This window comes from Chelon labrosus, assembly GCF_963514085.1.
Source record: "Chelon labrosus genome assembly, chromosome: 5".
NCBI lineage: Eukaryota > Metazoa > Chordata > Actinopteri > Mugiliformes > Mugilidae > Chelon > Chelon labrosus.
In genome coordinates this window covers 27178366-27191865 of record NC_140341.1, presented here as the reverse complement: position 1 = coordinate 27191865, position 13500 = coordinate 27178366, and the positions used below count along the sequence as shown (strand labels likewise).

Genomic DNA, 13500 nt, shown 5'->3' with positions numbered 1-13500 from the left:
CCCTGCGTGCCCTTGCGCGATGACGTATCGCGACAACTGCGGGTCCCGATTGCTGCAGCCGCTTGTCAGTGTGACGAAGATTGGCACTCAGGTAAGCTGTCACTCAAAATCCCTCTTTTTCCGTTCCCTATCAATCAAACAATCTGGGCCGCACGCAAAAATGCCCCGGGGCCAGGACCGCGGACCTAGTCAGGGCAGCGGAGGGTGTTTTTGGAAGGGACGCAGAAGCAGCAGAGCTCCGGGAAGGAAAAAAAAATCTGTATACCAGGGAGGGGGGGTAAATATGTCGGCGTTTTGGGGGCAGAGAAGGATTGTGAAAAAGCAAAGGGCGAGCGCTAGAAACGAGGCCCGACAGTTGTACCGCTAGCACGGAAGGGAGGGGAAAGAAAGGGCAGCTGTCCCCGAATGATTGATTGACGGGGAAGGATTTGGGGTTCAACCGGGCTAGCCTGGTGTGCAAGCAGTGCTTATTAATGCTGCTGTAGTCAAAATACTGTATACTGCTTACAAGAACAATTATAGCTGGGTTATTTAAAGCGTGAACTGATAAACGCTGTAGCGGTCGAAGCTGTAATAATGTTTGGGCAAATGGCTCTCTTCGTATTAATCCGCAGCTGCTTTTTTTTTTCCTTTTTTTGTATCTGGTTAGCTACGTTAGCTTCTTTAGCCAGTCCCCTCGCTAAGTGTGGCACTTGGGATATTGGCAGCACCACACCAACATGAAAAACACTTTGAACTTAAAAGGTAGCTACCACCATAACGTTAGCTGTAGGTCGGCCTGGCGAGAGCGCCTTTTGGGTTAAAACCAGATTGTGTTCGCGAGCTAACGCGAATGTGGCGTCAACGTTACAGGCTAGCTGTTTATTATGGGGGGAAACGGCTTACTCCCACCGAGCTGCCTTCTTTATGGGAAACACTATCATGGTTAGAGGATTGTAGGCCAGTGTTTGCGCAGAACATTTATGAAACATTTATCTCCCCTTGCCGCCACAGACGACGTGTGCTGCTAACACGAGCTAAGAGCTAAACCGTGGTGGGTGTGTTAACAACAGATGAAGGGGGAAGCTAATATAAGCTCACTATTGTTATAACCACGCACTTCAGACTGTTTGTTCTTTATTTTTAGGACTGCCCCGAATAAGATATGTGGGAATAAGTTAACCTCGTTCCTTCATCTAATAGTCATGTAACACTGTTTTTATTTGATGTTTCAGTTGTGCTTCCACATTCCCTTAGTGTATGTGTTTATAAGAACTGCATATTTGATATCTGAGGTTCCAGTATATTGCGTTTTTCATTCTCACCCTAATTTTGAGTAACTCTTTTAATAGTTATAGTTATTTTTGGTTGTTAACGCTCATATAACATTGAGTTCAACATTAAAAATTAATAGTGTGGAAATGAGCTTATTCAGTATCCAATATGGTTATTACAGATACACTAACGGCAGTCTAACTGAAACTATGTGTGTTGTGTAGGTTGACCACCTGTCCCTGCTCTCTATAATGCCCCAGTGTTTGCAGCATCTGCAGTGAACGTGATGGCAGCCCAGTCGGTTTCCATAGACAAGTACCCAAACGGAGAGCAGGAGGTGGGTGAGAGGGAAAATTTTTTGACTTTGGAGCTGGAGTTCTACACAATCACCTCCCAACCGGCCGAACTGCACTTTTATGCGCATTTGCACACATTTACTCCACATAATGAAACACACTACCAAAAAAAAAGGATATTGTTTGTAATAACAACTAAACTGTTACCCAGGCAAGAGTTTACGTTATACTGCACGTTTAGGCCATGGATTCTTCATTTATTTGTTTTACGGGTGATAAGTCAGTCTGGATTGCCAAACTAAGGGCTAAGCACTTTTTGAATGTAAAAGTAGCTGAAGCAATGTAATACAGTTACATCGGTTTGAGCAATGTGTTAGTGGTGAGCTTGTCTGTCTGTGGCAGACCACCAGAAAAAAAGCATGATAAAGCATAATTCCTCCAAGTATTTCTAGTATTTGTTGTTTTGTAAATTGTTCATAAAACATCCCTATTCAAATAAACTAAAATTTGAGGCCGTTGAAAGCTGTGAATGATCTGTACTGAAAGACACATTTTCCACCCCAAGCAAACTATTATTTTTAGCCTGTTTGTGCTCAATCCAAGTCTTTGTTAGTCTCAGTCACATGGTTTGGAATGGGATTTATGCTCCTTGAAGGGATTCTGTGTTGCTGGTAGGCCGGCATGGTGTGAAAATGTGTTGAAGAAAAGGAAAAGAAACTTGGCTCATAATCAATGAATGTGCCTTGAATGGAGCCTTTAGAGACTGCAGTCACGTTTTAATGTGTCCTGCTATTTCATCATGTGACACTCATCTAGATACAGGTTTGGAATTGTTTTTTTTTCAATTGCAGTCAATACATAGCACCACATCGGGTAGAATTCTCCAAAAAAAATAAAAATAAATAACTCAAGGCACAGCAAAGGAGTCTTGATACTTTTTTTTTTTTTTTTTTTTAAGAAAAAAGAAAACAAAAAGAAAAACGGGTTTATGTTGAGGCTAGCCTCAGTATGGAGCTTTGCCCTCCAGCTACTCCCAGCCTTCATATGATATTTTTGTATTTCTCTTTCTTTGCCTGTGTTTTTATCTCTTCTGACAATTTCTTTCCATTCTGTCACTCTGTTGTTTTCATTTGTTTGTTTGTCCTTTCCCTGTAGATGCAAGGTGGGGTAAAGGTAGACTGCGATTCAGAACAGAAGTTCATTGAGGTAACGCTAGCAGAGGTTCCCAGCCCAGCACCCACAGAGCCGCAGACACCCATGGACGCCGACAAAGCCTCCATATATCGGTAGAGATACTTGTGTGTATTTGTTTGTTAGTTATTGAGAATGATAGAAGAACCGATGAAAACATTCCAGCCACATCACCCCGATTTACAGTACTCCTCTATTCCTAGATCTGTCTTCCTCTCTAGGTCAGAATCTAGGAAACATCAAATTACTACCCTCTGAACATGTGATGTGGCATTTTTAATTTTGGTTTCATGAAGCTGTTTTTACTATTACTTTATTCTTTTTTGAGTCATTCTAAATTACTGAAAATATGTCTGATATGTCCTGAAATGTGCAGTTTGATGTCCTTTTAATGTGCTTCTAAACCCCTTCGCAGGCATCCCCTGTTCCCCCTGTTGGCCCTGCTGTTTGAGAAGTGTGAACAGTCCACATTGAGCTCTGATTGCATCACCTCTGCAAGTTTTGACGTGGATATAGAGAACTTTGTCCGCAATCAGGAGAAGGATGGGAAACCTTTCTTTAGTGAGGATCCTGAACTTGACAATTTGGTAAGACATCACTGTGTTTCTTAATTCTAGTTTCCTTGCTGCCATTTTTTCTCTTTAATGATTATTACAGTAAACTGTTGTATATTTAGAGTGAATTTATCTGGCATCATGAACAGAATCGACTTACAGAACAGCTTCTTTAAAAAAAGTACTGAGTGCTGGGGAAGTCACTACACAATAATACTGAAAAAGAAAGACAAAGTTTTTTGACCTGGTAGAGATTTTTTCTCTTAGTACGTCTGACTATACACTGATCAGGCATAACATTACGACCACCGCCAATATTGTGTGCCTCCAAAACAGTTGTGACTCATCAGAGAATGGACATGGGCCTTCTGAGGGTGTCCTGTGGTGTCTGGAAACAGAATGTTGTTAGTGGGGGCCTTTGGGTCCTATGGGTTGAGGGGACGGGCCTCCGTGGATCATCCCACAGATGGATCTAGTGAATTTGGAGGCCAGCTCAACACCTTGTGCTGTTTTTTTCATTTTTTTTTTTTTAGGTATTCACTGTCAGTAACTATCTACCTATTACCTAAAGAAATCAAGATGTATCCAGTGTAGGGCTCCTTAGGAAATGTGTTCTTTATTATATTCTGCCATTAATTAAATAGTGTTGATTATGATTTCACTTGAATGGCTTGTGCCGATTGTACTTGGAATGCAACTACATCGTTTATACGGATCCAGCGACTATGTGAATAGAATATATCGATGCGCCAGTGTTTACTAAAAAAAACTGAGGAAATCCATTAAATAGAAAAGCCCTGAAGCTTCAGAGAGGTTTGACGTTTTATCCTGTGGAGGGCAGTAGTACGTCCAGTAACTCAAAATTCCATAAAGAAGAAATTGCACGCTTTCTAAAATTGGAAACGCTGTTATCAGAGCTGCTGAATATGTGAACCTTTACAGCGAGTTTTGTCTGATAGTTGATCATTGCCTGGGAGTCGTTGCTGTGTCCTTATCAGTTGTTTTTGAGAAAAGAACTCAGAGACTCGAAGAGCAGTTGCTAATCGCGATGCTAACCGCTAGCATGGCAGCGCTGCTCTCCAGTGCAAGTAGTAAGCGGATTGTTTCTGCACGCCTATAAAACTAAACAACGTAGATTTCCATTACTGTTTCGCTCTAAGTTGGTGGAAGCAGGGTTTGGCAGTGATTGGCATCGCAGCATGAGGATTCTGCTGGGTTTGAATGTGTTTAACGGTATAATATGGTAAAAGTTTGAAATTGCTTTCTCACTCATGGATATCTTGTTAAGATATGTTATGATTATGTTTGAATGCATGTTTATTAGGGGGATGTCTGTTTATTATTTAGTGGCTAACTAGGGATTAATCACCTACTCAGAAAGTAGTTGACAGATTAATATTAAAAACAAAATCAAAAGATCAATCGGTTTTAAAAAAGTAATTGTAATCTGCAAAAAGCTGCTTCCACCCGCTTAGAGTGTAACAGTAATTGAAATCTGTGTCGTTTAGTTTGAGGACAGAGCAATATTGTGCACTAACCAATAATCAGATAAAACTCTGTAACAGCTCAAATACACTGCCTGGCCAAAGAAAAAGTTGCCATTTGGATTTGGCTTCTCATTTCCTAAACAACCATGTCTAAAGACACATCCCATGGTCGTGGAAAAGATGTTAGTCTGTTTGAGAAGGGTCAAATCATTGGCATGCATCAAGCAGAGAAAACATCTAAGGAGATTGTAGAAACTACTAAAATTGGGTTAAGAACTGTCCCACACATTATTACAAACTGGAAGGATAGTGGGGAACCATCGTCTTCGAGGAAGAAAGGTGGTCGGAAAAAAATCCTGATTGATAGTGATCAGTGATCACTTAAATGTTTGGTGAAATCAAATCGAAGAAAAGCAACAGTAAAACTCAGGGCTATGTTTAATAGTGAAAGCAAGAGCATTTCCACACGTACAATGAGAAGGGAACTCAAGGGATTGGGACTGAACAGCTGTGTAGCCTTAAGAAAACCACTAATCAGTGAGGCTAACTGGGAAAAAAAGGCTTCAGTTTTCTGGGGAGCATAAAGATTAAACTCTGGAGCAATGGAAGAAGGTCATGTGGTCTGATGAGTCCAGATTTACCCTGTTCCAGAGTGATGGGGGCATCAGGGTAAGAAGAGAGGCAGATGAAGTGATGCTCCCATCATGCCTAGTGTCTACTGTACAAGCCTGTGGGGGCAGTGCTATGATCTGGGGTTGCTGCAGTTGATCAGGTCTAGGTTCAGCAACATTATGTGTCCAAAGAATGAGGTCAGCTGACTACCTGAATATACTGAATGACCACTCAACTCAACTCAACTTTATTTATAAAGCCCTTTAAAACAGCTGTGGCTGACACAAAGTGCTATACATACCAGGTTATTCCATCAATGGATTTTTTCTTCCCTGATGTTCACGGGCATATTCCAAGATGCCAATGTCAGGATTCATGGGGCTCAAACTGTGAAAGAGTGGTTCAGGGAGCATGAGACATCATTTTCACACATGGTTGGACCACCACAGAGTCCAGACCTTAACCCATTGAGAATCTGTGGGATGTGCTGGAGAAGGCTTTCTGCAGTGGTCAGACTCTCCATCATCAATACAAGATCTTTGTGAAAAATTAATGCAACACTGGATGGAAATAAATCTGGTGACATTGCAGAAGCTTATCGAAACAATGACACAGCGGATGCGTGCTGTAATCAAAGCTAAAGGTGGTCCAACAAAATATTAGAGTGTGTGACCTTTTTTTTTTTTTTGGTGGCGACTTGTTTTTTGGGCCAGGCAGTGTACTTGTGCTACTGTCTCGTTGTTTTGAGGTCAGAAAGCCAGCGGATGTTTTCTGTTGAGCTGCCTGTGCATAGCATCATGCTGCTGTGGTGGGCCATTTCATATTTATTAAGCATGCATCTTATAGCATCTATGTTTAAAGATTTTCCACACTTCTGACATTGGGTATGGGCTTTTACTGTCGGCATGGATGAACATGAACAATGTAAGGGCTCGATATATTCCATGCTAATCAACATATTTGTGTAGTTGGCTTCATAAATTACACATTGTTGCAGCCCTGTGTTGCTGTTGGCTGCTACCAAGTATACAATGCATAAGCTTGTCTGAATAATTGAATACCAGTTAGTGTCTGTTTAATCTGACTTTAATCAAAGCAGTTTACCTGTTTGAATTATTACAGGGGAGAATGGTGTTGCATGTCAGGCTGCATCCTGCTGGGGATGGCTGCTGTTATCAAGGAGTGTCATTTCTATTCGGTGGGGTGCCTGGTCTGGTCTAGGTGGGTGGTAGATGTTTGAGTAACATCCACATGAGTGCCAGGTCCAAAAATTTCCCAGCAGCTCCTGTCAGTAGTTCTAAATGTTGTGGCTGATTGATGTATGCAATAATAGTGCAATACAAGTGCAAATATACTCTGCACTCCTCAAAGTTTCAATTAATGTTCTAGCCTTTCAAAACTCAAGGTATCAGAACTTTTTTCTTTTTCTTTTTACAAACATTTAACACCACAGAAAATGGGTACATTCAGCTTGAGAAAGACTGTTTCCTTCTTTTGTAAACTGACATTAAACCTTTTCAACCTCTAGATGGTGAAAGCCATCCAGGTGCTACGGATCCACCTGTTAGAGTTAGAGAAGGTGAGTGATCTTTGTAAGGACTTCTGCAGTCGGTACATCGCTTGCCTCAAGACGAAGATGAACAGTGAAACCCTGCTGAGTGGAGACCCAGGAAGCCCATACTCCCCCGTACAAGGCCAAGCCCAAACCTTCTCTCCCTCCAAAACTCAGGTATGCATTGTGGGTCGATTCAGGGCTTCATCTATAAACACATCTGATTGCAAGAATTAGCTGCCACACAGAGATGCTGGCTATTACTTGCTGGTATATAATTGCCAGAGAAATCAATATTCTTTAAAGCCTCCACTGCATGGTATGACTCAGTTTGCTTTGGGTGCCTTTTCTACTTGGTGGGTTTGATGTTCTGCCTGTCAGCATGTTTGACAGTTCTATTGTACATTCTAGTTGACCACTCAGTGGTCTACAGAGTCTTTAATGTCAGCTTGCTTGGAGCTTTGACTGATGTACCAGAAATGTACAAGATTACACAAGATCTATACACAGTATAAAACCAAAAAAAGAGTGTCAACCCATGCAGTGAAAATTAGCTTAAAAGTCAGGTTACAAGATCTGTCAACATAAAAACAAGTAAATATGTGACTGAGGCCCATAATGTGTTTGCATGCTCTACTACACAGCCCCCTGGCTCCATCTCAGGGGCAATTAGTCCCCAGGGTCAAATTGTGGTGCCAGCATCAGCCCTGCAGCAAGGAAATGTCACTGTGACGGCTGTCAACCCCACCCAGATGGTTGCAGGTATGTCACCGTGGCATACAACCTCCTCCTCAGGTATTGTACCGTTGTGGCTGAGACATTGTCATGTACCAGTGGAACAGTTTGATTTTAACTTTCTCTACAGCCAGCACACCACAGATATTCTGAGAGTTTTTGTCTATATGTTGGTTTTAGGTGGCACGGTGTACCAGCCAGTCACAGTCGTCACTCCTCAGGGCCAGGTCGTAACACAGGCTCTTTCTCCTGGGACAATACGCGTCCAAAACAATCAGGTAGTACATCTCTCTTTGTGACTGTGATGCTAATGTATTGTCAGTGGTTCCTAGAATGGGCAGCATCGAATCATCGGAGAGGCCCATGTGGGAACTTGTGTGAAAATCAGTTGATGTTTTTAATCATTTTTATGCAGATATGCATATGCATAAATCTATATGGATATATACACACTGTACATAAAAATAAACCTGCCTGGGTTATGGATAGTCCATTGTACAACTCCACCATACCTTTCACAGCCCTATGATCATGTGTACAGGTGTCAGAACTATGTAATAAGGATTGCATGGCATTGACACATTATCAGATTACTTATAACGCTTAGAGGAAAACGCTAATCTTTTGATACATTGATGTGTCAGATATTGTGTGGCATAAGTGGCTTATTGGGACTGTAGTCCAGTTATTCTAGCCAAATTTCCATTCAATGTAGTTTGAATGTGTTGGTGATGAAATTAAGACAAATGTGGTTAATATAAAATGTCTACATTCTCAGCTCCAACTACAGTTTCACCAAGACTTGAACCTCTTCAATCACGACGACAACTCAACCAAGAACAAGCGTGGCGTTCTGCCCAAACACGCCACCAATGTCATGCGCTCATGGCTCTTCCAGCACATTGGGGTGAGTCTTTGTGCATCATATAATCTGCCTCTGTAACACTTTAGTCTTTAAAAGGCACTGATGCATTTCTTCACTGTTCTCTTGTGTAGCATCCGTACCCAACAGAGGATGAAAAGAAACAGATTGCCACTCAGACAAACCTTACACTTTTACAGGTCAACAACTGGTGAGTTTCCTGGTGGCCCACAAAGGCCATCTAAACTTTATTTGGTGCATGATTTGTGCATGGTTTTATACGCACATTAGAAATATAATTGGTCAGCTGGCAGACTGGCTTCCACCAACAGGCCTGAAGAAGTTAGAGTTTACCATCTGTGTTTTAAAGCTTTGACTTTTCTCATATAATCCTTAAGAAAATCCATCTGGAAAATTCAGCTCAGTGTGTATTTTTTTTTCTTTTCAATCAGTCACAACATTAAAACCACCAAAATGGTGAAGTGAATAACATAGATGATCTCCAGACCAGCCAGAGATTCCGCAGAAACTTGCATCTTGCAAAAAGTGTAAAAATTGCCTGTCCCTCAGTAGAACCTTTCTACTTTCATCAGTTATTGAGGTAAAAAAATCTTAACATGTACCTAAACCAATATAAAGCTTCAAGGCCTGTTGCATTTGCCCACCCCCCAACTGCACTCCCCTTTGAGTCCCCCCTTTGTAGGTCAAGTTAATTTTATTTAAGTTTATTTTCTATACAGCGCTAGATCACTACAGAAGTAATTTAAGGTTACCTTTCCTATGGAACAGGTCTATACCTTGTTCTTTTATTAAACAAACTGAATAGCCATATGGTACTTATCTTATTTACACAACACCATGTCATTTCTCTCTCTACATGAGCACACAGACACGTGCATGCACACACAGGTAAGCACACTCCCACCAGCCGACAGAGACTGCACGTCAGAAAATATGTCGCGTCAACCCCCTGAAAAACAGAAAAAAAAAATGTAGAATGAACTGAGAAAATATGTTCCGATGTTTAGTTCAATGTACAGTTCAAAATTATTGTTCAGTGTTACATTGACTGCTGTCATTAAAAAAGACACATGAACGGCGTAATTCCTTTAAGCGTTTGTGTCGGTGTTCAATGAAGATTAATGGACACAGACATTATGGGAACAGTAGGTGTTTAAAGTGACACAGGATGCACTGTGTTCAAACTACAAAAGGAATGCAGACACATGCAACCCAGACCACCTACAAATGTGATCAGAGATCAGATCTCTCAGATGCGATCTCAAAGCGTCCTGGGGGTGTTCACACCTGTCTTGTACGTGATTGGATCGTCCAGATCGGACCTTAATGCAAGATCTGAACAGGCTCCAAGTAACATCCACATGAATGCCGGATCCAAAGGTTTCCCAGCAGAACATTGTGCTGTCACAAGATGGTCAGTGTTATTTATTTCTCCTGTCAGTGATTTCGATGTTGTGGCTGATCAGTGTATTTATTAGCAAGACAGATCATATTACTCCAGTTTTAACTTCATTTCATTGGTCCCTGTAAATGCAGAATAGAAATTAAAATCCTCCTTCTCATATATAGGCTTCTTAAGGACCAAACTAATTAAATTAAACTAAAAAAACCCAAAGACATCATAGTAACCCCAAACATCACCCCAATAGATTGCTTCCCTCTCAAAGTTTCAAAAAGTAGAATATAAGGTACAGTAGAGTAAAACTAGGGAGGTAGAGCCTTCAGCTATCAGGCCCCTCTCCTGTGAAACTAGCTCCCAGTTTGGGTTCTCTCTTTACTTTTAAGGTTAGGCTCAAGATTTTTATTTTTTGGTCAGCTATCCCTTAATCTTGGTCCTACGATTACTGTATAGTACTCTGCATCTCCGCTAAAATTATTTTGAATGCAACTTCATCATTTTTTTCATTCACTATCAGTCAGTATATCTTTTACTCTTGTTTGATAATGTTTGCATGCTGCATGTCTGCTCTATTCATATGTATATATGAAAAGATCTACTTGCTCCTGCTGCTCTCTTCTCCTCCTTTCCTGTCTCCTCTCTCTTTTTCCGTCTCTACCCGGCCAGTCTCAATCAGATGGGTCCCTCCATATAAGCTGGGTTCTGCTCAAGGTTTCTTCCTGTTAAAATTGAGTTTTTCTTGCGACTTGCTCTTTTGTCCTTGCTCTGGGGTTTTCAGGCTCAGGGTTCTGTAAAACATCTTGACACGACTTTGATCGCTATTGCCGCTATATAAATCAATACAATTCAATTAGGTTTTATTTAAATTTGTTGAATACAACCTTACTAAACATCACAACCTTTTCTTTATTTTTTTTTTGTCTGCCCACTCCTACCTGTAGCAAAGTAAAATTGCACACTTCTGCGATTTGTGGCATGTCCCACAGAGATTCAGTCCCTATGCAGTCCTCCTGTAGGCGTGTGAAAATTCCAGTCAGTACCATGAAAAAATAACAACTTGAGTATTCTTGTATCTCCAGGTTTATAAATGCACGGAGACGAATCCTGCAGCCCATGTTGGATGCCAGCTCCTCAGAGACACCAAAAGCCAAGAAGAAAACACCTCAAAACAGGCCATTACAACGCTTCTGGCCTGACTCCATTGCAGCAGGTGGAGGTAGCCAGCAGCAAGTTACCATGCCAGATGGTACGCAGCAGTGTTTTCTACAGAAAACCTAATCCAAAATTCTTTCATTTCAGAATCTGAACCATATTATGTTGTCCATGTTGCGGATTAGAATACATCTGAATCTACTGATTAGACTACAGTATGTCTTGTTTTAAAGTCATCAGATTTAACCATAACAGATATCATTGTGTCACATTCTTTTGGAAAATCTCACTGTTATTTATGCTAACTGGTCTAACTAGCCTGTAATTGAACCTGTCTTTCACATATCCAAGAGGAGCAGCATGAAAGAGTTTTCAGATGTTAAGAGATGCTTGTTTCTAAGCCTGTTTTTTTTCTTTTTTTTTTTACAATCTCACAGTCATTGTTTCAAGTAATCTTCTCATTCTCAGGCACACTGGTGACAATGAACATGGAGGGTCTGCAGAGCCTGACATCAGATGGTGCCACGCTGGCAGTACAACAGGTAATGCTAGGAGGCCATAGTGAAGATGAGTCAGGGGACAGCGGAGACGAGGATGACGACACAGACATAGCCGGGCTGGGCCTGGACAACAGCGACTCATTGCAGTAGAGGACACACTCCTTCACATATTGATCTACAAATACACACACGACATGCATAAATAGGTCTACAGAACACAGGTGCGTACAAACACATTAGGTTTACATAGAGCACAAAAGCAAAGGACATACTGGGACATACTGCACTCTTCCACCCTTCCACCCTGCTGAAAGCGGTTTATGCTGCGCGTGTGTACATCAGGAGTTTCATTTCAGAAACCGTTTTTGCATTATTTAGTTGATATAGGTGAGTGCAATTTTTGTATATTTAAGCTCAATAAGATTAAATCAAACAGAAGAAAAAAAAGAAGTGTTTAAAACACCCAAGGACATTTGTATGCCCTGTTAATAAAGATTGACTGATGTTCTTTTGTCCCCTTTGGCCCCTATTCCCAGTTACCAGTTGAATTCTCCTTTTTGGATGCCAACAGTTTGTATCTATAAGGATTTGTCTTCACTTCTTGCATGCTTGTGTTTTGTGTAGATGTGCGCACGCTTTCGACTGACTCCACGGCTCTCACTAGGGGCCTACGCAGGCCAAGCAGAGCACAAAGATTGGAAAAATTGTGGAAAGATGCTTATTTTTATATACAAACATATGAAATTAGTGCGTTTTTTGTTTCATTTTTGTGTTCTCCTGTTTTGTACGGAATATTTATGTACAGATTCATAATTAAAGCTAGTGACCCAATTTTCCAGGGTTCTTTAAAGTTTTCTAAAAAAGAGTAAAAAGAATTGAATGCTGATGAAAATTGCTATTTAAATTGGTTTCGAACTTACAATACTAACAAGGCCTTATCTATGTACTTTTCTAAAGATTTCTTGCCTAGAAGCACAAAAATGAAGTCTGACTCTTGGTGAAATTGGTCAAAAAGACACTAAAACAAACACTTTTGTCACTCTGTAAAGCATTGTTAATAATTTTTACTTGGTTTACGGCAACATCCCATTTATCTGAAGTGAACAGAAACAGTAACGTGACAGCACGGTTCAATACTGCACCAGTTTTATCCACATTGTGAATACCATATATGTCTTTTAATAATTTTAAAGTAGTAGCATATATGTCATTTTCTCAAATGCACAATCCAGAACACTATGCTAACCACACAGTCATAAGGGTCTGAGATGGATCCTAGAGGGGCAGTATCCACTGTGTGATTTGAACTCCATCATCAACAAGAAACTGTGGACTTTTTGCATGCATTCAGCTTTGTTTTATATCACAGATCATGCTGCTGCACTGAAAATGGAGCAGTTGTAAAGTTGGAATCTTTTGTTTATTGCCTGCCAGAAGGACCGGGACTTGAATTGAAATCTTTATCAATTTGTTGAAATTACTGCATAAACTGGGGTGCCTCTTGTTCAAATAACTGTAATATTGTACTGTACAACAGTTGTCTTTCAATAGTTGCAGTAATCTGTTTTATAACCCTTTTGTGAAGTCGAGACTTGGTTAATTTCCTGCAGCCTGAGGGTTTATTGACTCTGGGTGGAACCACACTGGGCTCTTGGTTCTTCACTTGCATCTGTCTTGCTTTTTATGAAGCGTTGTTCACTCTTGTCTGTTTTGCCTTAGAGCTTTCTATTTTGGAATAAACAATGTTTAACTCTGCCTGTTCACTCTGCTACATCCGCTTTGCTCCCAAACAGGACTGGTTGGAATGGTCTGCTGTTCTGATGTGCTACAGTCTTTACAGGTAGTTTTGGTCAAATGTGGAAACATCCAAACAGAGTCGGGTAAG

At 40.8% G+C, this 13500-nt stretch overlaps 1 protein-coding gene across 1 annotated transcript; it reads left to right on the top strand.

Annotated features, from left to right (window-relative positions):
* Positions 1-19: 19 nt before the first annotated feature.
* pknox1.1 (pbx/knotted 1 homeobox 1.1) lies at positions 20-13370 on the top strand (the record flags this gene model as incomplete). The annotated part of the gene is given in 12 exon segments (XM_084544501.1): positions 20-91; positions 1479-1481; positions 1484-1591; positions 2706-2836; positions 3157-3328; positions 6923-7123; positions 7591-7741; positions 7862-7959; positions 8460-8588; positions 8678-8754; positions 11043-11209; positions 11584-13370. Coding segments are annotated over 12 exon segments (1491 nt in total). The 3' UTR covers positions 11766-13370.
* Positions 13371-13500: the final 130 nt, after the last annotated feature.